The sequence below is a fragment of the Dermacentor albipictus genome, chromosome 2, assembly GCF_038994185.2.
Source record: "Dermacentor albipictus isolate Rhodes 1998 colony chromosome 2, USDA_Dalb.pri_finalv2, whole genome shotgun sequence".
Classification (NCBI taxonomy): Eukaryota; Metazoa; Arthropoda; class Arachnida; order Ixodida; family Ixodidae; genus Dermacentor; species Dermacentor albipictus.
The window spans coordinates 134,635,565-134,661,034 of record NC_091822.1 but is presented as its reverse complement, the minus strand read 5'-3'; the positions used below and the strand labels follow the sequence as shown (position 1 = coordinate 134,661,034).

At 47.5% G+C, this 25,470-nt stretch overlaps 1 protein-coding gene across 6 annotated transcripts in view; it reads right to left on the bottom strand.

The window, feature by feature from the left end:
- The window catches only part of LOC135917996 (microtubule-associated protein futsch-like), a 302,288-nt gene that overhangs the window by 8,671 nt on the left and 268,147 nt on the right, over window positions 1-25,470 (bottom strand). For 5 of the 6 annotated variants that reach the window (XR_010569510.1, XM_065451680.1, XM_065451659.1 and 2 more), the window contains exons 4-8: window positions 16,540-16,793; window positions 13,957-14,111; window positions 11,013-11,041; window positions 7,712-10,530; window positions 4,445-4,564 (exon numbers count right to left, since the gene is read on the bottom strand). Coding sequence is in view for 5 of the 6 variants with exons in the window: in XM_065451680.1 (XP_065307752.1) it covers window positions 4,445-4,564; window positions 7,712-10,530; window positions 11,013-11,041; window positions 13,957-14,111; window positions 16,540-16,793 (3,377 nt within the window). In the remaining variant the exon portion in view is untranslated. The remainder of the gene's footprint in view (window positions 1-4,444; window positions 4,565-7,711; window positions 10,531-11,012; window positions 11,042-13,956; window positions 14,112-16,539; window positions 16,794-25,470) is intronic. The other variant, XM_065451688.1, reaches the window with a different exon arrangement.

Sequence of the window (25,470 nt, the reverse complement as noted above, 5' to 3'; positions counted from 1 at the left end):
GACGTTTCTTAGCTGCCAGAGCGCTGTTCCTTCTACCCAGCAGTAGTTGCTTGGTGTGCTGCGTCGTGCAGCTATGTCACACCAGCGTATAGTTGGATGACCATTCGAGGAGCCGTTGTTCTGGTTGCCCATCCAACACATGGCTCATATACACTACGAGAAATTGGCTACGAAATGGGCGCATTTTTCTTAAGTGATAACCACAAATAACATTTCAGAATTGTTACTGAAAGCTGACATTGCCCGCTAAAAATGAAAGATATATTAGAACGCAGAACCAATATCAATTATTTGAAACAAATATAGAAATAAAAGCAAAAAATACAAGTTTAAGAATGCATTCCAGAGGACTCCGCTGAGGAGAATTCATGCCTGTGGCAGAGTCCCAGAGTAGAGGCCTTAAACGAAGAGGTCCAAGCACAAAGCTAAACCTTGCTATTGCTGTGAATAGTTGAACCTACGGGCGAAACCACCACACCATTTTATTAGCAAGCACCTAAAAAAAGTATCAGTGAACCAAGCGACAAAGACGGAGCAATAGGATGAAATCACTGGGTCATTCAAGAGCCTAGAGAAAGTTCAATAACGCCTGGCCCACAGAGGTCCGAGCTGTCTTTCGTACGACACCTGGCTAGATATTTTAACTCTAAAGGCAGTTACACATAAGAAGTGGCTGGCAACAGGATCACGGCATGTTTGCACTGACTATTGCCCCGATAATTCTGAATTTGCATGCCCATCCATTACTACAAAAAAAAAACACCGCAAGAACTCAAGTGGCCGCAGTGGCTTAAATTTTAGATATTTTAGATTACCTTTTGAATAACATATTTTCGACTAAGAAGTCATGTCACCCAACTTCCACGCTCTAGATGAAAAGAAATGTAGAAGGCATAGCGAAGTGAATACTAATAAACTGTTTTCCTTAAGTCGACGACATTGAAACTGTTTGGAAATCATATGCCGGAAGCACGTTTTAGGGCGTGCTACGACAGTGTATTTTTCTAGGCATATTGCGCGACGTCTACTTTTGCAGAATTCTAGCGGTGGCAAAGAATGTGCAACTCTGGGCTTAATTACGCATTTATTTCTAGTACAATTTCTCATTACGCGAATCGCTGCAGATTTTGCACATCTGTGAGATGCAGAAGGAGGAGGTAAAAAGAACCAGCAGAAGAAGGAGGTAAAAATACCCCTAACGTGAACAAAAACCAGGCATAATCGAAAAATAAACATGAGAAAGAAACAACTGGCACGTTCAAACAAATGATAATGTGACACGTGTTTAAAGAAACTACATCATGTGCTAATGACAAAAAAAGAGACTCAAGAAAGTTGGGAAGAACATAATTGAACGAGAACCTACCTGCACAGCCTGAGTGAGATGGTATGTAAGAAAAGAAAGCGAAAGAGTTCTTAGGACTGTGCAGCATACATTCAGTACATGTGCAGTGCAGGTGTAAAAGCAAAGGTACAGACGAAACTCAATTCAAAAGCCTGGTAAACACAGTGGAAACGCTCACCAGCACAAGACAGCGTAAGAAAGTGTGGGCTTTTTCATATAGACGGCATTGTTGTGACGAAACATTTGTAAGTTTACAAGGCATGAATCGTTTCATATGAGTGCTGAGCGAGTTACTGCTCAGCATTCCGATTAATCGACTAGAGCTTTAATCGCGACAAATTTTTCGATCGAAATTGGTTAAGCTTGCACGACAAAAATCTACCAGAGAATTGCCAGAAACTACAAGAACACTTTAACAAGCTGCTGCCAAAAACTGTGAGAGCTGGAAAAACTGCCAGAACCGCCAATACTTCCAGATAACGTGAACAAGATTCTCTGTCTCCGCCAATGAACCTGTGAAAATCCATTTTTGAAGAGTGTCATTCAAGTAATATTAGAGGCAGCTTTCGATTCAAAGAGCCCGGATTTCTAGAATGTGTGTATCGTGCAAATCACCGGCGTCGATTTATTTGACTTGCGTACATGAACTTAAAAGTCCCGCTAACTGATTTATTAATCTATTAAAGTGTACCAATTAAACGGATTGAAAATTTAATTGACGCCCAGCCCTGTTCGAGATATGAAAAGAAAAGCTTAACTGCCACTGTCTAGAACTTCAACGAATATACAAAAAGATAACATTCTTTTGCGAGTGATTCCATTTGCTTCCAACACAACAAAATCTTAACTGCACTCGAAAAATCTGTTTTACTTCAGTTATGTCTTCTCTTTGTTTTCTTTATTTGTGCATCGACGGGCGCGTATGCGTATTCTAAGACAAGGCGGCGCTATCTACTCCCTGTGAGTTTTGCTTCAGCCCCATGACAGAAATGAATCAATCAAAAGCGCAGTCTTGTTTCAAAATTTGGGAAAGAGCACGAAGTGCTTAGTACGCTATATTTATTACTTACACTGTAAAAACAAGACAGGTAGGATACAATACGTTACTGGGTATTGACTATGAAGGAATCCGTCATGCACCGGTTTCTGACAAATTCAATCGTTCCATTTGGTCCCATCATTTACCCACTTCTGGCACAATTTCTTGTCGTTAAGATGTTACTCACACTGCCTTACTATCTTTTCCTAACAACATCGTTTCTTCTCGTCACCAATGGCTCTTGGCGCCTTGTCGCGACCGAGAAGTCAATATTTCCTGCGAAAATAAATTTCAACAAACTTTCTTCACAATGGTGTCATTCGGTCTATAAAATCTTTCTTTTTTTATGACGAAATTTTGCGTTTTCTTACATAAATATTGTAAGATAACAAAGATGACCGACAGGACACCAGGTCATAAGCAACGTGGGTCACCACCTCTCTTTTTGCAGGTGCTGAGCCATGAATTTCTTTCATAGCTACCCTGACAAGTCGCCCCGGAGAGCAAAGGTCTGCTACCGCGCCTTTAACCTCTCGCTCTACATTACTCCATTCATGCTCAAGTTTCCGAAGCGTACAGGTCACGTACTTGTCAGCAATTTCGCACAAAACAACACGGCTGTGACGGTGAGCTTGTTTCCAACGGGCTCGAACCAAACTAAGCGTCTGCCTTTCAAACACAAGTAATTTTTCTGAAATGCTGCTTACTATCTTCGCAAGCCTTATGACACCATGTCAAAGATCTCGAAAATCGATCAACAAGTGACTGCCCAAAGCAATCTGAACAGAGTGGTGATTTGGGGCAGTTGTAACAGTTCAGTCATGATGGCGATCAGCGCACTACCTTTCTCAGTGTGATCAACCTCTCTACATGGTTTTCATTGCATGTGAAAAGGCATTTGATTCACCAGAGATGCCAGCACTCAGGGAGGCATTGCATATTCAAGGAGTACAGGAGGGATATGTGAACATCTGGGGAAATATATATAAAAATTTCACAGGCACCTTGATTCCCCACAAGGAAAGTAGAAAATTGCCTATCATGAAAGGGGTCAGGTGAAGAGACAATCTTTTCAACGGTATCACTGCAGTCTGAGAAGTATTCCAGCTATTAGTGTGGGAGGACTTAAGAGTGAGGATCAACGGCGAATATCTGAACAACCTTCGATTTTCACATGAAATTGTCCTGTTCAGCAACACTAGGGATCAACTGCAACAAATGATTGAGGGCCTTAACCAAGAAATCGTAAGAATGGGGTTGAAGGCTTATATGAAGAAGACAAAGGCATGGTAACAGAACCAAAATGTATGATCGCCAGTCAGCCTCCAGAGTTTGTACAGGAATACGTTTATGCAGGTCAACTAATACAAGAAACCGTGGTCACGAGAAGGAAACTTACAGAAGTATAAAGATGGGGTGGAATGCATACCGCAGGCATTACCAAATCCTGACTGGAAGCTTACCACTCTCGATGAAAATTAAAGTGTGCATCATTGCATTCTACCGGTGCTAAAATAGGAGGCAGCAACATGGAAGGTAAACAAAAAAGCTGAAAGTTAGAAGACTGCGCAAAACGTGATACAACGAAAAATGCTAGGCGTCACGTTAAGAGGCAGGAAGAGAGTGGTTTGGACCAGAAAGCAAACGGGGGCAGCCGATATTCTAAATTACCTTAAGAGAAAATAAATGGCGCTGGGCAGGACATATAATGACTAAGCCAGAAACCTGGTGGACAAGCAGACTTTCAGAATGCGTCCCAAGGGAGGCGCGGTGGAAGACGGCAGGAAGTTAGGTGGGGTGATGAAAACAAGAAATTTGCAGCCGCAAGTTGAAATCAGCTAGCGCAAGACAGAGGTAATTGGAGATCGCTGGGAGAGGCTTTTGTTCTGCAGTTGACATAAATGTAGGCTGCTTCTAACGGTAATGATGGAGATGATGATAGTCAACTGTGAAAAGCCGGTTACACAGCAATACATAAATCATTTCTACGTTGTTTTTCACAAGATCATTTGCGTTCTGAGCATGATGTAAAATACCAGGACAGCAACCAAATTGCTCACCTGACACTGAGGCCCACAGTACCATATGTTCTGACAGCCAGAGCACATGAACTGGGCATGCTGACCACACATTACACAAGTGTTGCTCTTGCCTTGCGGATTCTGCGGGACCTGTGTTGCCTGTGAATTGGGAAATGGAAATGAAAGTACCGGAGGGTTAGCGTCGGCTTCCAGGTCCGACGGTTCAGGCAGGATGAAGTTAATAAGCAGAACATGGTTTGTTTAAACACTCAAACCAAAGCAAGCACGCATCGCGAGACGAGAGAGCCAGCCACTATTTTGAAAGAGCCATCTCACCACAAACAGCACGCAGATGGCGTCAGGCTGTATAGAGATGAGTCACCTGAGTCACTTATTTGTTGTTGAAATTTGGTACTAGTGGACTTCTACTTAATCAGTTATTTATAAGTAACGCACAGCAGGCTGTATCAGAACAGACACCTCCAAAGATAGGGGGCCCATAACGATTAGCACCTCGCCAGAGCGCACGCAGTGAATTTTTAGTTTTGGGTTTTCGCACGCCCCTAACGCTAAATTTCAGAAATAGCGTGTACGCCCCAAACGCCCCAAACCTGCTTTGCGTCGCCTCAACGTCGCTGTTTACATCTCAAAAACGTCTCAACGCCTCCTCAATGAAAATAATAAACTCTCAGGTATACTTCTCAACCTGTAATTTAAGTATTGCAGAATGCATTATTTCATTACTTTTTTTTTGTGGCATTACTCTTTTCATTTTCCTTCCGAGTGCAGGAAGGGCGCTGCAATCGCGTGACGCCAACGCAAACACGGAACCCCACATTAAGGCACTTTCCCGGCGAGACAGAACTGGAACACAAAATTGTCGCTTCTTGAGGCACTGTAAGCTCTAGACGACTATTCTAAATCTCCCTGGTGTCTCTTCCCACGCTTCGTCCACTCATTCAGTTTGTGCTCTCCTATAAACTGTTGTCCCACATAAACGCTTTCACGTTCGTCGTTTCATTCTGCTTTACGCCTTCAGCATATAGGCGCAATGTCCAACGTGTGTTCAGCAAGAGGCGTTCCACAAGAGTGATACAGCGCCCCCCCCCCCCCCCCAAGAGAAACGTTCTTCGTTACTTTTTTACCTCATACCGAGGAAAAAAGAAGCTAATGCAGGAAATATTTGAGCAGGCACGCCATTACACATGTATTTTGTGTTATTTAAAAGAAGCGCCGGCTTCCTCTGGCATAGTGAAAAAAAGTGATGCGCATTATTTCCTGATACCAGTGCAAAGCATTCCAATGAATTAAGTACCAGTAGCATATCACCACACTTATTTGTACAGATAGCCGCTACCGAGTAGACGCTTTCAAGAACTATGCAATACCAACCGCGAAACGCTGCACACAGACATGCAAAATTTTCAAAACTTAAATTGCGCTTTCACAACCCCAGAGACATACCATGTTCATTCAACGAATTCGGCTGTCTGCCAATGATTGTTATTCACCATATGATACCAAATGTCCGCGATATTACTATCTTTGAGGCATCCATGATGTACTGAACGGCTAATGAGGCTAGCACATGGGACTTTTTCAGTGAAGTTGCCACTCCATTAATTTTTCTTATAAAGTTAACAAAACTCACACATGTTTTATCCCTACTGGTTAAAACATAGAGCATGCCCGATTTTCTATGTAAACCGCATGCTTAGCCTCATACGTCGCAAAACATTTTAGATCAGTAGTTAGGTCTGAACTTCAATACAGAAAACCAATTTAGGATCGCCATGAAAAATAGTCCAATTCGCTTGAGCTAGATTTATTAGCTAGGGGCTCAGCCGGAGAGGTTCGAAATAGGTGCTTTCTGTTACTACGCTTCACTTGCATGTGCGCTGAAGCGCTATGAGCAATGGAGATTACCTGGCACCTTACAATAATTATCTGCCCTGCTTATTGTTGATCTGCGATCACTACTGCAGGTGCCAGCGCCTCAAAATAGCGGATGTCTCACAACAACAAACGATGTCATAAAAGAAGCGCCCCTGTATTTATTCTAAACGACCAACTTTCTCGCACTTTGGAGGTGCTTTGCGACTCTAAGCCTGCCCCACAAATGATCGCATGCATACTGACAGAAGGATCGGATTACATTCCGTCCTCGACGTCGCACAGTTTATAAGCATCGCGCCACAGATGGGTCACAAAATTAAATTTCAGTGGCTGCCTTTGCATTGAAGACTGCAAGGCTATGAAATTTCTGACACTGTAAGCTGCTTTGCATGATGGCACCATAGCGCACATAGCTTGTTTGCCTAGAAAACAGGCTCCATGATGACAACATAGGAGTTCTTACGCTAAACTATTCGTAAGAGCAGGTGCCTGCGAAGGACGAAAGGCAGCAGGCCAGCCGTTCAACCAGATTGTCAGTACAAGCGTCTCAATATATGAAGTTTTGCATGCAACCGAAAATTTAACTCTACTGCACAGGCTTGGTGGGCCGAATACGACTTGGCATGACATTCACTCGGCATTATGCATCTATCATACGCAATGATAATCCTCATCACGACCACTGCCATAAGTTAACGTATATATTTTGAATAATGACGCTAACGCATACATTTCGCACATGCTTAGTAGGCAGACACAAGTGACGGATCGTGGCCCCTTTTCCGGCAGACACCGACGGCTAGGCCATCCTCTGCAGATTTCATTTTAGATCCTGTGCCCCTTATCCGAGACATACAACAGTTCTACAAGCCATGCAGCATCTGTTTACACGATAGAGTACTAGCTGGAAGAGTTTAAATACGGTGATGTGACTACGACTACCATCATCCCTCCCCCCAGTATTCTTGTCATCATTATGCATCCCTCCGTCATTCCTACATTCCCGTTCAAATAAGTGCAAAGTGCAGGTTAGAGCGCACAAGCTCAGTTTCACCCATCTGCCTTTTAATAATGAAGCTCGGTTACTACTAATACTACTACTACTACTACTACTATTACTACTACTACTACTACTACTACTACTACTACTACTACTACTACTACTACTAAATAACCATGTTATCCTATCTCTTTTTCCCATATACATACCTCAATTCAGAACTGCCAAGCTGCAAAATCAATGCAAGCGACAACTTGTTCATATCGAACTACCTCCTCGCAACCTTCAATGTCGGTGGTTCTGATCATTCAGACTTCACGACGGCAATATCTAACTTAGTGCTGTAAATAGTCACCCCTCACTGTTACGCCCAGAGGCTATCAGAGCTTTTTAAATATATAAACAAATACCTGCGCTGGTAGAGCCTGTTCCTGGGACGGCGCTTGACTTCCCAACGACGCTGCATGGGCAACGGGCTTGTCTACGGGCCGCATCATGTGCCTCTCTTTCGACATTTGCTGCATTACTGGCTCCTCACGGGACGGTCGTTTTGCCGGAGGCTCCCTTCCAAGCATGGCAGCACTTGTAACGTCGCTGCTACGTTGCTGCTGCTTCTCTAATCCGCTCCACGCGGGATGGCCCGGGTACAAGCCATGCTTCGCCATCTGAAAGGCATACTGTTCGTGGAGGCCTTCCGCGTAGTTGCTCCAGGTGGCGTTGCTCATCGTAGGATTCAGGGGCAGGTCTTCTGGAAGGACGCGCCTGTTGGGAAATGAACTGTACGATTGAAAAGCGCTCTGAACGCTGGCGGCATAGGCGGGTGGCGCGCCCTGAGACTCGCGTGCCCTCATAGCATGTACCCATTGCGCGTGCTCTTGGCTCAAGGGCGCCGTAACCTTCTCGGGCTCTCTCTGGCGCTGCCCCGTCGGTGCCATGGCGGGACGCTGAGAGGTGCTGCGCATTTCGCCATTAGCCTGTGGAAGGCTGGCAGCACTGCCAGGCGAGTACTTTCGCTTCACCGCAGGCTTCGGCGGTTCCATTGGGTGCTGGATTGGGTGCTTGCTCCTGTCGAGCGGGTAGTACGGCCGGCCGTATCCTGGCACCATTGGCGAGTTGAGCGGCTGAGTTGCCATCATAGGAGCGAAATCTCGCTGGAGCTCCATGTTGCGCATATTGAACATCCCAGCGCCAATGAGCGGCATGTTTAACGGAATGTTGGCGTGCGGCGGAAGTGACAGCGGTGGTCTGGTCTGCTGAGGGGGGTGCGGCAGTGAGTAAGGAATGAGTCCAGGAACTGCCTGATTCCCAGGTGAAGTTTTCGCCAGCGGAGAGGAGAGAGATGGAGGCGAAGTCTTCTGCTGGCCAACTCCACCACCCGATGACGACCGTTGCTTAGGAACAGCTTTCGGATCATCCACTAGAGAAGATCCCTTCTCTGACTGAGAGGCTGGGCTTTGGCCTTGCCGAGCCTCAACTGAGCTACCCGGATACCGAAGGTCGTCCTTGGGATACGACTGCGGCTGCTCGAGCGAACGCTTATACCTTGCTTCGAGTTGGTTTAGGGTCTTGAGCTTTTCAGCTCTTGTGTGCACCACCTTCTCATATTCAGCCTCCTTTTGAGCTGCCAAGGCGTCTAAGTACTTCAACTCGTCCTTTAGCATCTCCATTTCCGTTTTCAGACTGCTCGTTTGTGAGGAATGGCTGCCTGATTCAGGGCGCTGTGCGTGAGGTGAGCTCGACGGAGGCTTCGTGTTCGCTGGAGCTGCTGGTAGTGACACAGGTGCTGGTCTTTCTTGTCGGGAAGCACCAATTTCTTTGTACGAGGACTCATTCTTGCTATCTTTCATGAAAGGGTTTCCAGTCGGTGGGGACATGTCTTTAGCAGCTGGGTCGGGATTTTGCTTAGGTATTTGAGGCCCGACATATGCACCCATTTGTTGAGCGTGAGGACCGATTCCGTATGCTTGTTCCGTGTTTTTGTAACGCTGCTGCTGTTGGTACAGTTCGGGCCTTCCGTTGCGAGGTGAGGTGTCACGAGTCAGTGTAGGAAGCGGTTGAAGAGGCTGACCACGTGGCTGCGCTTGGTGCGCTCGAGGCAATGGATAATATGGAGGCGTGGTGTGCATTTGCTGTGCTGGGCGCGAATATGGTATCTGATGCGATAACTGTGTCTGGTGCAAAAGCTGTGCCTGGTGGGTCGGCGGCGGCGGCTGCTGTGATGGCGGCACCTGATGCGAGAAATGTCCTTGGTGTGACGGCGGTTGTTGATGCGACTGGGCCGCCTGTTGCGGCATCTGGGCTTGATGCGAGGGCTGATGCGACAGCTGTGACTGATGCGATGGCGTTGACTGGTGCTGCGCTAGTGCTTGATGAGGTGACGCACCTTGGTGGGGAGGCGGAATTTGGCGTAGCGTTGGCGAGCGCTCAGGGACCGCAGCTCTGTACTGCTGCTGTGCCTCCATACGACTTGGGAACATCTGCGCACCTACGGAGAACCTTCTCTGACTCAACTCGGGTGAAAACTGTGACGAAGGCAGGTGCCTCTGCTGCCCGATGGGCCCACGAGAGTTTATCATTTCTTGGTAGCGACGTTCCTCTAGCCATCTTTGATGGTCAGCCACCACAAACGCATGAGGCTGGAAGAAGGAGTACTGCTCCCTTGGTGTACTATAAGCTTCACCTCGTCTGGCTGCATCGCTCAAGTTTATCGGCTCTGGTGCACCAGCACGCGGCTGTTGAGAACCTGCTACTTGCGTAGCGTTGGCGTCTGCGGACCTCGACATTTCGGATACTTTGCCGGCTTCGGACAACATGGACATTCTAGGTTCGCCACCACTGTGTTCAGATCCTGGTGACAAGCTCTTCCTCGAGACTCCTAGATAGAGCACATCAGAATCACTCGACTGTTCTTCCGGGGCTGTCTTCCCCTGTGGAGTGGCGTCGGCTTGGGATTTAGGAGAATGCCTACGCTCGGCTTCAACTTCTGGCATGCCCTGAGGAACGCACGTTAACAACGGTGCAGAAGATACGCCAGGGGCACCCATCGGTAACTCAAGCGCAGCATTCGAGCTAGCCATATGAGCCTCCAAGGGATATTGCGGTCGCATAAGGGCCGTGGACGTTATCATTTGCGAAAGGCGAGGATCATTCGTGTAGGTATCAGGAAGCGCAGTGACTAGAATCTGCCTTGGGATTTCCTGCTGAGCCATTTCTTGAGGCTTCCCATCACCTGTAATGCCCGAAAAGCGCAAACGAGTCAATTTTTACTATCACGAAGGAACTACAGATGCAAAGCAATGTTCGGAGCCAATTAGGCTAGCAGTAAAAACCAGACTATCTTCAGTCGAACTTACAGTGTAGTATATCTCAGAGGTGGTACGCATACGCAATCTGCACACACCTGACACATGCGCACAATGTCGGCACGCTTCCTCATCACCACGATCAGTCACACAGTAAAAAGCGAAGACGGCATGACTATTTTACGTACACATAACTATATAACTTCAATTTAAATATTTTCAAGCAATGTAATTCTACGCACTCGCCTTGAGCGACTTTGAATTTACTAGATCCAATCTCACTTGAAGCCAATTATTGCAATAGTGTTGTTCTCAATACTTCAAACTCTCGGTATTTTTACCCTTAATTCCAGCTATGCGAAAGTAAATCTTTATAAAACGGCTTGCCAATTGTGAAGGAACGTCTTACCTCCATTTGTGCCCTCCTCTGGTGCAGGTCTGGAAAGAAGGATAACAAATGCTGTATTCGCTTCATAGTCCTGTTTTGTACCGTATGCATGCATGCCTAGAAAACAGGCCCTATGGCAACAAAAAAGTTCCTGCGCTGAAACTACTCGTGAGAGCAGGTGCCTGCCAAGGACGCTGCACATTTATTACTAAAGGTGACCGGGAAATAGAAAACAGCTTACACGAACAAGTAGCTTTGTAAATTCAGCCCCATATGTGTACGCCATCGTACGCTTGCCCTTCTAGGAAAAAAAAATCTCACATTAACACATCGAAGAAGCAATTGCAATGTTTATTACAATCAACTATTGTGTCAGCCAAGCTGTCTTCTAATGATGCATTGAATGATATTGAAGGTCAAAATTGGGGTCGTCAATGAGGAAATCTGCAAGTCTCAATGAACAACGGATTTCAATGGTGAGAGATTATCACGGCTACGTGATAAAGCGAAATTTCAATGCATAACTCAAAGGTAATGAAGGCACCTACTACCACCGTATAGTGTCGGTTCGAATGATCCCTCACGTTTTCGTGAACGCTGCTTGATCAGCCTTAAGGATCTAGCGGAAGTGTACATGTCGGAGAGTCTTTTCATTGTTGTGAACTGTCGTAGAATCAACTCCAGCATTGGCTGAAGACATACAAGAAACATTAAGATCTTTTTTTTTTACAGAGCACAGGTGACAACCTGGATGTAAAGAAATATGTGGATTTTATATGACATCATATATAGATACATGTAAACAAACATTCTAGCTAAGTCCTTAGCATATTCAAATCACCTTAAGGCATTGCGATGTTAAAAAGCTAAAAGCAAGCTGATTCAAGTTCATGCCAGAGGTGACTTATGTTGCGTTCGGATAGTAAAACAAAGGTAAATGTACATACAACCCAGAAACTTCAGAAGAGCGCCGGGCGAAACAGCGCCATCAATGGAAGTAAACTGGAGCGCAAGGCTCGAGGTGCCAAAACGGATGAAAAAGAAGGGGTGGCATAATTCTGCACAGCTGCACGAAGCTGTTAAATGCCAATGTCATGTACGGTATAGGGCTTAGAAGCATGTTTTTGACAGAACGCTTACACTGAACTTTTCTCACTCATCGGAATGTACGCCAGCCGTGACACGGGTTCCACTAGAAATTCTGACAGTAGTTTGATGGAAGACTCAGATACAACCGGATAGAATGCATAAAATTGATGCAAATAAAACGCATAAAACAAAGCAGATTAGTAATGTACATATGGAAGTGGAAAACACGGATCATGCACTGATGAAATATTTTGAACGCTATAGAGCGTTTTTTTCTTTTATTTAGGAGGATTTGCCGCAAGGCTAATGGGGAAAAGAAGAAACTCAAATAAATTTCCAGTTCTTCATCATGCAGGAATTGCAGAAATGTCTCTGAATACTTTTTGACCATCACACAACTACTGCAGTTTTCAGGTAGGTCAGGTTTCAGTCCAGCCTTCCCTAAAATTTTGTCTTTAATATAATGGTTGTTCGTGCTGCTCTGATCAAAAGTGCATGGACTAGAGAGATCGCAATATAATCGACTTTCTTCTCCACCCATGCATGTAACTGGAAATTGAGGACTGCAGTCAAAACTTGGGCATTGCAAACTTTCCAATACACTCATCAATCGAAGTTCGTGCGTCTGAATAACCCTATATATTTAGTTTCCTCCGCTGACCTGTGGCACCTCTATTTTCGCTCACGGGCGTACATGACTCAGACGACTGTCGAAGGCTGCAGGCGAATGGCGTAGTTTTGCGAACTGAGGGCTTAGTGGGTTTAGCATGAGAACATTGGCGGCCCGAGCAGCCTCGTCATTTCCAGTAGTGTGGAAAGCCAACCGCTAGACATTGTTTGACTGTGAAACTAAATAACCTCCGTCATAGCACGTCTCCCGATGACTGCTGACAGTAATGCGATTAGCAATGACGCAATATAGCGATGCAGCGCATTACCAGCGCCAAAACGCGTCATGCATAAGGGAGGCATCTGCTGCAGCGGGACTCCTATCTCACGCTTCCCTCTGGACACGCTGCGCCATCTCGCGGCGCCGCTGCGAAGCCCGGGCATGGTCTCCGAAATCGATGGGGCACCGGTACTTGCGAACGCTGAGAAACGCGTCATGTATGAGGCACACGCTGCGGCCGGGCTCCACTCTATCTTTTCCCTCTAGACACACTGCGCCATCTAGTCGTGCTGCCCAGAAGTACGAGCGTGGCCTGCGAAATGCGTGCCTGCCCAGTACATGCGAACGCTGACAATTGTTCCCTCGCTCGCCAGATACTAGCGACTCAGTTTCACTTGAAATGAGCTCACGGAATAGCGCCACGTATCTAGTACATTCGTGGTGCAGATCGCTAAAGCTTCGGGTTGCTGTGCTTGAGGAAACCGTCTGAGGTGCGCTCGATTTCACCCACCACAGGAGAAATTCGAATGGTTCTTATTTAAGTGAATAGGCCCACGAAAGCGGCTAGATACCCAGAGCAAGAACTGCGTGCAGAAGGCCAAGAATGCTAGTCGGATTAATATAGTGACGCCGTCCGGTTGGGTAGAGCACGACATTGTAAAAGATGACAGACGCGCGCCTCTATAAACTTTTGATTTAGCCTGGTGAGTCCGACCAAGCTTTGTCCATGGGTTAGTGCGCCTTGCGAGAAGCAGCAGCGCATGCGCTCCTGCATTCCAGCACGCAGTTGCTCTTTCAGGTCTGAAGCTGCGCACATGCGCCTCAGACTGAGCAGTGCAGACGTGAAATCATGTTTTGAAACATGTTTCTGAAACCTTCAACCTTCATTTGCTAGGCTGTGTGCTACAGCACTGCGGTTTGCAAGCAATGTTTCAGCGCTGGTTGCGCACAGAAAACGATTCGGGCACATTTTCGAGAATGACTTACACTGCAGCAGCATCCGTTACAGGCGCCTCGTCGCCTACATCGTCGTCACAGCAATCGTCTTGTATCTCGGACATGGAACGGCTTAGGATATCGGTGCCCGGAGGATAAACACGCCTTGGCTCCTGGGTAGGTGTAGCTGCTTTCTGCTCCGTCCTCTGCAAGCGGAATCCCATGAGTACTGATATAGAATATAGTATGCTTCTTGTTTACCAAAGCTGCGACAAAACAGGCCTGTGAGAGCATTCATTAACAATGACGACACAGAACCAGCCAAAGCGCAATGATTAACTAATAATAGGAAGTCGAGCCCCCGAGCGAAACAGCTAATTGCAGCGTAATCAACAGGAGCTAATGTCTCGGAGGACCGACGGCAATGTCACCATGTAATTGTAACTATACGCTCACCATTACACATGGTTTATGTGAGCGCAGTAAATTTATGGCTTTACTAGACTTCGGTGCTTGTGGAGCTAATCTACACCGGCCTTTATGAGATTGTATAATTAAATCGTCACGTAGAAAAGCAAGCGCATGTTTCGCTTTTAATCGTGCACTGGTAGCTACAGCCGCACTCTAACCTGGCTACAGGTTAGAGCACAGAAAATGGCCAAACAGTCCTGGTGCTTCAATGCTCGACACATCTCTGTGAGATATTATTTCGTGATTTCGCACAGATCCGATAATAGGCCAAAGCTACAAAACCTCGAGCTCGGTTACGTCAATAAAGGCAGATTGCGTTGTCTTCAAAGACCAAATAATTTAGCGCGAAATACAAAGATATTAGCATGGCTCATGACAAAGCCACAGAAAGCAGCGAGTAAAAACAGCCTTTTCAGGCTGTTTATTTTATTGCAATAGCAATTATATGGACATTCAGGCGCATTTCTGCCGTCACCGTCGGCGTATTCGTGAGGTTCAGTATAAAGTCCAAGGGCGATAAAATCGTCGCCGCGCGCCATAAGCTGCCTGGGCAAGTGAAAGCGTGCGAGGGTGAGCTAGCGATCGCGGCGCCATCTCGCGCACGCATGAGAGGCAAGCGCCGAGGAAGCGTCCGTCGCGCTTAAGGCAACGGGGGAAGCGTGGAGAGGGAGGTGCGCGTTCTATTCAGGGCGGCCAGGGCGGCCGCGCGCGCCCGCCCTCCCGAACTTCTGTATCTTGAAAGACATCGGAGCTGAAGACAAAGTCCACCGTGCGCTCGCTGTCTTTCCGCGGCTTAGTTCGCGTCAATGCGAGACGCCAGCGCGAAGGTCAATTCACTCGCTTCTGCTGCCGCGCTTCCTCACTCCAGCGTTTTGACAGCGAGTTTCCGCGGTCATCGAGTTATATGTGTTCATGTTTGCTACTGCGAGTGACATCATGCTTGTTAATTTAGTTAGTATGCCTATGTTCAGAAGTTTATACGGTCGATAATACTACTATCCTTACGTTGTATTGCGAGCTGTCCAGTAATTTGCTATCGCAATCGATACTTTGCCTTCATGCGAAACTACAACATTTTTCTTTCATATGAAATAGACCCTCTCTCGCTCTCGTTTCTTTATTTGGTTTTCTTTATGGTGCTGCATCTTGGCTGGTGGAAACACAGGAATAGCCAGAATAAGTACTGAATGTGGTCAGCGGAACGCTCTGCCGCTTTTTCTGTAGCCATTTACCACGATCATCTCCAGTCGTTGTATTTCTCTTTTCTTTAGTTGAAGGTAAGTTTTGGCAAACTTTATTGGCACCTTGTAGTCGCCTACGTGTGGCAAGCGCAACTAAAAGCACGGTAACATTGAAGCAGTCAAATAACACACACCGTTTGCAAAGTTCCGCACAAGAGTAAAAGAAGTCACCGATAAGAGAAAAAAAAAACACTAAGAGACGCACACAGTTTCGTAAACAAGCCAGAGTAGGAAAACGCGCGCACACGTTCACATTTCTGCAGACAACGCGGCTGACAAATCTACACATATCTGTATAAATCACTGCATGAACTATCACTACTAAATTATCAGTGAGCATCCTTTTTCTTATCGTAATCGCGCAGACCTCGATACACCATCAGAAAAAAAATTGGAACGCTTGGAGCTCACTTTGACGCCAAACAATATTCGTCACCTATCATACGCACCTATCCTTTCTTCAACGCTGCCCACCCGGCACATTCGAGCCACGAACGGCACGCGCCTACCAGATCTTATTATTATTATGGGGTTTTACGTGGCAAAACCACTTTCTGATTATGAGGCACGCCGTAGTGGAGGACTCCAGAAATTTCGACCACCTGGGGATCTTTAACGTGCACCTAAACCTAAGTACACGGGTGTTTTCGCATTTCGCCTCCATCGAAATGCGGCCGCCATGGGCGGGATTCGATCGCGCGACCTTGTGCTCAGCAGCCTAACACCATAGCCACTGAGCAACCACGGCGGGTTGCTACCAGACCAGTGGGCACCGCGTTCTAGACAGGAAAGTAGCGAGCGCCATGTGTTAATAAGAAAGGAAACGCCTGCTAGATGAAATAACGAGTATTGTTTGCGGATAAGCCGCTAGGAGCGCAAAACTCTCCTTGGCAGTGGACACGCTGAACGTAACCCGCCTCACCTCGGCTGCAGGAGCAGCGACCACCGCGGGTGCCTCGCGGGTCACATGCTTGGTTATGGACGGCGGCGCATCGGCGAAGTTTCCGCTGCCGTGGCCCATGATCTTCTGCTCTAGCCAGTTGAAGCCCGGTAGCTCCTGGGCCAGCCGCTTGTAGCGAGACTCATCGCCGTGCTGCTGGTCGCCGCTGAGCGAGCTGCTGCTGCCGCGCCGGTGGTTGTCCTCGGAGTTCTTGCGCTGCTTCTTGCCACCTGCTCCTGCGAGATAGGCAAATTTCCATGGGGCAACAGGTTCCTGCCCACGTGAAGAAAAAATAACAGTGGTAGAATGATACCTGTGATACCGTTTACGACCTTGGTTTTGCCTAGTGTGGGGAATCAGATGCAGTAGTAAACCTGTTAGCGCCTAGGTTGGCGAGTTGGCGAAGGTGCGCGAATTCAGTGTGCAGCCGCGAGTCGCACAAGAGCAACGATCTACCTTTAGACCTAGCACCCAAGGGGCAAGAAAAATGGGAGATCATAGACTCACGAGTAGCACATTGTATTGAGGCAAACAGTGACTTCTGCAGCGACTTTACTGTTGCCGATTTTGCCTGCTATGAGAACGTGTCTGAACAAACTTGCTCGAAGCGAGTGGGCTTCTGGTGTCGTTTCACCATCGAATGATTTTCAAGAATATCTTCGGAGACCAGTGAGCGAAAGTTTCTTACGAACAGATTTTTTTGTGAAATTTCACGCAACATTCATAAAATCGTAGAACAAACCGAAATTCGTAAACTTCACAAAAATTTCGAGGGAGTTGGCAGGTATGCTGGAAACCTAACGTGGTCAAGGTATGCCGGAGAGGTATGCTGGAAACCTAAGCACGGCACCAACGGTGTCGACAGCACCAACGCGAATGCACCTCGACTGTTCGTATAATTGTTATCGCAATACAATCCGTGAGCAAGAATAATAAGAGGAACTGAGAGGACCTATCAAACAAACCTTATGCAGCAAAGACACAATGAAACGACGGGATACATAGGGGAAGGTGACTAACCTGTTCATTGAATTGCATAAGTTATAAGGGTAAATGTAATGAAAGTCAACGAAAGACAAAATGCAGCAGGTGGGAGGCGAACCCACGTCTTCCGCTGAGCTACTCTTCCGTCTGCATTCCTATGCATTTGTGCACGTGCGTACCATCAGATAGGAGCGTTAACCAGTGCAACCCACGGCTACGGCAGCGAATGTGGAATATCTTTTCAACCGCAGCCGTCACGCAGCCCGTGAGCATGCAACCAGCCATTTCAACCCTCGTATGCTACCTCATGGCATCGAGGCTGCCAAAGTCGACGCTGTCGCTATGCAATAAGCAAGAAAAAGGGGAACCGGTGGAGTTCGATTTTTTTATGCGAAGCGTTCTCCTTTGCACTAGCACACATCAGTGAAGCTATCGTGCAGCTGCGACAAAAGCACTAGCGGAATTAAAGCGTGTTCTTTCCACGCTCCGTATCGCCCAAGGCATACGTACATCAGTTCAGCTGACAACGGCACTGCAAAATCTCCACTGCATGGTTTCCTGGACGAAGTGCTGTACCATGAAACAATGCTGCCGATTTACTCTCCGTACGGCTTACAAATCAGACAGATCCTACCATATTACATTGCACTGCTGACCCCATACTAAGCTTCCTAGCTCGCGAAAACCACCCCCGTCGTCAGACACATATTCTACTTCCTCCGTGCTGAGTGGACGAGGTGATGCTACGCAGGCTTCGATTGGGTGTCGCCCGAACACCTCACTACTGCATCTAGCGCACAGGACAAAGACAGAGTGAAAGCCGACAAAGACAGGGGCTAAATTTCAACAGATTTATATTGAAACGCGTCACACACATATATATGGCGTTTTAGTAACAGCCTGCGCACCCGCATTTGTAAGATTTCTGTCGTGACAACGATGATCAATGCAAGAACAAAAAAAAAAGAGTAAAGCCTAAAAGATTACGGGTTGGGTGCCCTTTTTGTCAAATCGTTCACGGCTTGAGGTTAACACAATTTCTTTCATTTTTTAATGCCAAAGCATTCTATGCCCCATTACCCGAAAATTCGGCGTTGTCTGAAAGAGGGTACCAAAAATGGCCGACGGCGTGAAAAGTAAAAACACGCCACATATTGCTCGGGTTTATGTAATTCATTAAAACTTCTTTCTGGGCGAGTTGGTGCATACTTGACATAAAAACGTTTACAGCGCAAACACATGCAACCACAAAGTAAGGGACAGGACACAAGCGCTGACTGTCAACTAACGTTTATTAACGGAAGACGGGTGCCTTATATAAGGGGAAAGGCATAAGCGAAAGGGGAAGGGAGTGATACAATCGGGGAAAATGATGATGCGCATCGATAAACGAACGTGCCAGCAGTCAACGCATTCAGGCGCGAAGAAACAAGAAAACGATAAAACTAGACAAACACTAACAAAAGACGAGGGATATTAAGATACAATGAAATCAGAAAGCAGCCGCTTCCAAAAAATGAAGCTCTGCCGCAAAAAGCGATACGTTAGTTGACAGTCAGCGCTTGTGTCCTGTCCCTTACTTTGTGGTTGCATGTGTTTGCGCTGTAAACGTTTTTATGTCGGGTTTATGTAAATTTGCCAGGCAGAATTCTGTAAACAAAGCAAATTTTTTGCCATCGAAAATAAAATTAGGTAAATTTGCAACGGTTAAGAATCGCACCCGGGTTACCGGGTGCGCGAGACGAGCCCGCTGCTCCGACGCCACGTTGGCTCCATGGTTATGGATGACTAAAAATTGTGCCTATTCCGTGCGTCATTTTCACACGTCACGTCACTGCCTTCGTCACTGCCTCCATCACTGCCTCCCACGTGCCACTTGCTCTTCGGATTTCATCGATGATGTTTCTGCTGCGATGCACTTTCGACGATAAATCATTAGTGTATAAATTGAGGCGCGCCTAGTGCATGCGTCATCGCACACGTCACGCCTCCCACGCGTCACTTGCTCTTCGTATTTCGCCGGTGCGGTGTCTGCTGCGATGCACTCCTAAGCGTCTACCTCAACGGCAGCTGTGAAACGTGGTCGGCCACGGAAGCAGGCCTCAGAAGACGAAGCAAGGGAACGCAGACGAAGACGACGTAGTCGCAGGAGAGCTACCATTAGGCATTAAAATAATGTTCACCGTTCCTCAGCAAAGTGGTCCGATCATTTGTCCAACCTATGTCCAACGTATGTCCTATGTCCAACCTATGTCTAACGCGCGCGCGCGCGCGCGCGCGCGCACGCAAGCACGCAAGCACGCACGCACGCACGCACGCACGCACGCACACACACACACACACACACACACACACAGAGAGAGAGAGAGAGAGAGATTCAGCAGAAATAACTTTAATGCATGTCGAAAGCTTAAAGCGAAAACACTTCACCTAAGCGATTATAATGCTTTCCATTCCCACACGTAAGCAGTCTTAACTGTCTCTGCTAAAATTTTGTTAGATCAACCGATGGTGTGCACGCACACGTTTCATCCAAGTTAGCGATGTTCGCCCCTTCTATTTATTATCTCACGTGTCAGTTTCTTGGCACTCCTTGCTACTACGTAGCCCTTCGAGTACTGGGGCTTACACCCGCAGTTTCTGCAGTGGAGGCTAAGGTGACTGCATCGCCGTTTAGAACATTGTTGGCATGCTCCCGCAACCTGCCGTTCACACATCGCCCTGTCTGGCCGATGTACATTTCCCCGCAGGACAAACGCAGCGAATACGCCACATTGGTATCTTTTCGGTAGCTGGCTTTGCACAGAGTAGAAAGCTCGTTTGGCGCTGAATACACGACCTTAACGTTGGCGGTCTTTCCAATCGTCTTAAGCCTGTGCGATACATCATCTATGTACGGTACCACTGCGCGTTTTCTCCCCATTCATTTTGTGGCGCACCAGTCTGTACATTCAGGCGGCCACATTTCAAAGTTCTAAGTAAATCTTCGGCTACTGAAGTTATCACCCACTTTGAGTGCCCAGCATTCCTCAGGCGCATTTTTCAGGCAAAGAAGAAAGAGGCGGAAATTTTCGACGCTGATAGATGAAACTCGCGAGGCCTTTTGAAGACCTAGGGCCCTATAACGTAAAACTATTCCAATCTCTTATTCTAATTTCTTAACGTCAAATTTAAGTAACCACCGACGCAAGCATCGGGCGGTAACCCACATCGTTGTATGAAAACCCAATCAAACGCTCCCCTCGTTTATAGGAGTTCTTTTTTTTTTCATAGCGAATAGCACTGCCTACACTGAGCAGTTTTTCCTACTTAATTTACTGACACGAGGCGAGAAGCACGCTCAAGTGGAGAGGGTTTCTATGCGGCCGAGCCAGCACAGGGAAAGTAGATAACCGGTTGAGGAGGGTGGTGCCGGCGTGTGCCATTGGTCCACTTTTCCTCACTTAACTTGTCGTGGCTGGTCGAAAAGCACGGTGGCGTGCAACCTAAGATTAAAAATGTTAAAAGGGATCCTCATCAAAAACGTTTCACGACCGTGTGCTGGCCATAAAGCTTTTCATCCATTGAAACATGTTTTGCTTGGTCAGTTATACCGGTTGCATTATTCTAGACGAATGAAAGTGAGGTTGCCTTTAAAACCTCTATGGCAATCTCGTTTATTTCTATCCTATTCGCTCACCTTCCTGAGAAACCTACTGTAGCAACCACCATCAATAGCAGCCTAATTTTGTTCACATTAAGACATATGCCCCTCCCATATTTTACTGACACGCTGGTGCTTCAGCTGAGGCGAGTCGCAAGCTCGCCTCAGCCTCAAAAGAAAAATAACTGCTGGCGTAGCGGTCGAAATGCCGGACGCTAAAGAAATTCAAACATTCGCGCCAAGCAGCAGAATATCTTGACGTCACTGCCATTTCCAGATGTGACGTCACTTTTATTTTTTGCTTGCCGTTAGTTGTCTCCCCAATACGTAGATGGCAACAGTTGAAACAAGTCGCCATTTCATTGACACGTGGGCTTCTATAGAAGCTTCGCTACCAGTTTACATATACCCCGGCATTGGCACTAGAATCTGCAATATTAGCCGTCACACGGCGCTTGGCACTGCCCACTAATACGTCTACATTCGCAACCGCACATCCAAATTTCCTGTTCCTATTGTTTCTTACTTGTCTGCACCATCTCAGTGTATATCAATGATCAAGTGGAACACCGAGAGTCGCAGTACAGTCGGCGGCCGTTAGCTTTTCTATTTAGGCTATTAAAGCTTTGCTTCCGGTGTCGGTTCAGTGTTGACGACATTACGGATAATGAGAGCGACAGCGAGCCATCTTTGCTAATTCACTCGAGGAAATTGAACTTCGCCCGTCAGCAGCGGTTTATCCTACCAATAATTCAGCTTTCGTTTGGCTCCGCGAGCTCACGGGGCATTCGCACAAGTGGCTGCAGCGGCGCAGCAAGAACGCGTCTTAGTCATCTACAAAGAGACTTCTAAAGGGAGCACGACGTCATAACATCAGCTTACACAAGACAATCTCCTCTAACGAAGTTCTCTCCCTGCTTTCACTCGCGCGAAGAATCCAAGTAATCCTAGGAAGAGCTCGCCGTACAGTGTTTTCAGACATATCACGGAGTTCTCTGGCTTGTTGCCTTGAGTACCGCTGGCCGCCGAAGTTGCGGCCGCTTTCTCCAGCCGGTGACGCTCACTTTCTGCGCGCCCCATCTCGGTACCCGCGAACATTGTTGCCATTACAGCGACCACACTTTCTGCGTTAAGCCGCATGTTACAACTTCCGAGTGGCACCGCAGACAACAGACCACGAAATATCCGCAGCCGCGCTAAATGACTAGAACCGACTGCTTGCCATCATTTAAACGGTCACGAGCCTCAAGGATTTTCTAGTGAATCATTAACATTTAAAGCGCATAGCTTTATCTGGTTCACGCTTTGCGTGGTTGGGTTCCGGCGGCCGGGTATGTCACCAGAGGGAATGGGGAGCATGCAAGCTTTGGAAGTCGAATGAGGAGGAGGAAAGCGTTCGCCGATTGGTCGTCGCTGCGCTCTGCATGGGTCGTGCCCTCCGTCACAACCGACGTATCCCTCACAAAAGCAAGCGCCGGTGCAGGAGGTGGGAGAGGGAAGCATGGGAAAGGAGTGAGTTGCGGTTCGCGCTCGTCGCCGAACGCCAACTAGCTCTTGGGACGAATGCGGTCTCATGCAATTTGTCCTCCGAAAGTTTAGACGCTGTGGGCGCTGTGAACGGTGGGGGAGCTGTGTCGCGTTTTCCTGCCTCTTTTGAAGTCCGAGAAGCTCAGAGCGAAATTTGTTTTCGAGGAACACTAACCCCCGTATCTTGAAGCTCTGGGAGCGCATAACACTTTCGACGAAATCCAAGAAGCAGTTCTCTTATCTCAGCGGGAACGCCTACTCAAGACGGAAACGGGTAGACTAATACTTCAGCGAGTCGGCTACCCAGCGGACTTATGCATCATACACTCTACCACTAACATTCCAACAGAAGACAGAGCACGCCTGCACGTAGCTCCCATCCCAAAGAACATGTCGTCCCACTCCTGCGAAGGCAGAAGAACAGCAAGAGTGAACTACATAAGACGGACAATGGGAAGAAGCGGCAGGGCCGTCTACGTAGATGGAGCCTTGTACGGACCTCCCAATGGACATGCAGCGGTAGCAACTGCGGTGGGATCCAATCATCAAGAAATCACAAGTCTAACCATATCAAACTGCTCCGTCCTGGAAGCAGAAGTGGCTGCGATAGCACTCGCCATACAACACGGGAATGCTATCAACCAATCCCTTCATATTATCACCGACTCGCAGGCGGCTTGTCGGCTCCTCCTAGCAGGAAGAATCCATAAAAGACTGCTCCACCTTGTTCAAAGCAGGCCAGGATCAAAGACTCACGTTAAACACCAGATCACTTGGACCCCCGCACACTCTGGGTTGGAAGGGAACGAGATAGCTGACGGTCTAGCTCGAGGTTACACTAGCCGAGCGGATCAAAAAACAATCTCCCCCGACCACTCACTACTTCAACCAATGTCAACAGTTTATAATATTACGCTCCATCATCAACGCCTCATGCGCCAGTTCCTACCACCACCACATAGACAGCTTACTGCGCAGGAAGCCCGCGACTGGAGACAACTCCAGACGGACACTTTCCCCAACCTGTATAAATATCGCATTCTGTTTCCAGAACGCTACAGACCTACCTGCCTATGATGCGACGGTCACCCCACCACCTTCCATGTTACGTGGGGGTGCACGGGGGATAAACCCATACACTTACGAACACTTCAAACGAAGGAGCAGTGGGAGGCCTCTCTGTCCAGCTCGGACCTGACAACCCAGCGCAGCCTGGTACAGCAGGCAAGGGCAGCAGCACAGGCCACAGGGGCTCTGAAATGAGTTCTCCATCCGCCGCCCAAGTCTTCGACAACTACTTCTTTTCCTTCAAAATAAATGTTTCTACTACTACTACTACTGTCGTGAACGCACCAAAGCAAACGCAATGAGCGTCTTGAGCGCGTTCACACCAGGCGTCGTTTAAATCAAGTCAAGCATGGACTGATGCATTTCTAAAACACACGGTTAGGTATCATGGACAAAAGGGATGAGCGGCCAAAGTACACAATATGTGTACCTCAAGAGCGTGGAAACACAAGAGGAAGAGGTCAGGAAAGTCGGCAATGAAACCATAGTGGTTCGATGTACAAGTAGGCAACCTGGGATCGTCAAAAAGAAAGTGGCGGCAACAGATATGATAAATTCGATATTGTGTGGTTATGTTCGAAGGCGGCTCCTTTCGAGGGCCGCAGTTCAAAACCGGCAGCAGTGGGAGACACTGCTGCTCAGCTCAGATCAGCGAGAGCAGGCCTGGGCCGTTCAGCTGGCCGAAGCAGCCGCTGAGACCCAAGGGATCTCGGCCGTCTGCTAGGCGGAGGGAGGCTGCGTCCACCCTCCTAATTGCTGGTATCAATAAAAGTTATCTCTCTCTCTCTCTCCAGAGACAACTGAACATATTATAAGAGAATGCCGACACCAACCTACCACAGCCACGCGAGGTTACTAAAATCGATTCCTTTCCACCGCATGAACGGTCACGTAATTGGGTGCTTTAGCATGAATTATTCCTTACATTTAAACCCCGCCAACACGGTAGGAAACGTCTCCCTCCCACAAGGAGTTGGGTTCAAAACTGATGGCAGAGCTGACTGGCCAGAGGTCCATGTGAAGCTGGGGCTTTTACAGGCATAGGGTTACTTTACAGTATAGATATAGAAGTTTCAATGCAGAGAAAAAATAAGAATATTCGCGATATATTAAACTACACTAAATGTAACAACAGCTCACTAGCTGAGCCTAAGTGACTCTTTTCAGCAGGTCAGTTTCGAGGTGGATGCCATTAAAACTATCGCCATCCGCCACCTCGGTAGGCTGACGATGGGAACGTTCCTTACCATAGACCACTGAGGGTTTCTCGTCTAAATGAACAGTTTTGTCCTGTATAATTTTAAAGCAAAGGTCTTCCCCCCACCCCACCCCAAGTCGAAGTATCTGGTTTGCGTGGAGTAATTCACAGAAGGAAGCGCAGATGTGCGGTAGTTGCCATGCCATCGTCGTCACACTGTCGTCACCCCATTGTCTTCAGGCCATATCGGTCATGCTGACATCGGTTAAACTAGCATTGTTTAAATTCAAGTGCCAAAACCACTACCTGATTATGCGGCAGGCGGCAGCGGCGGGCTCTGCATTAATTTTGACCACCTGGGGCTCTTTGACGCGCACCAATGTGTGGTATCCCGTCATCGTCTTCATGACCGTGATTACATTGTTGTCATTCCATCTTCTACCCACCGTCGACGTCGCACCTAGGCGCCATTGTCATCAAGCTGTCGTGAGAT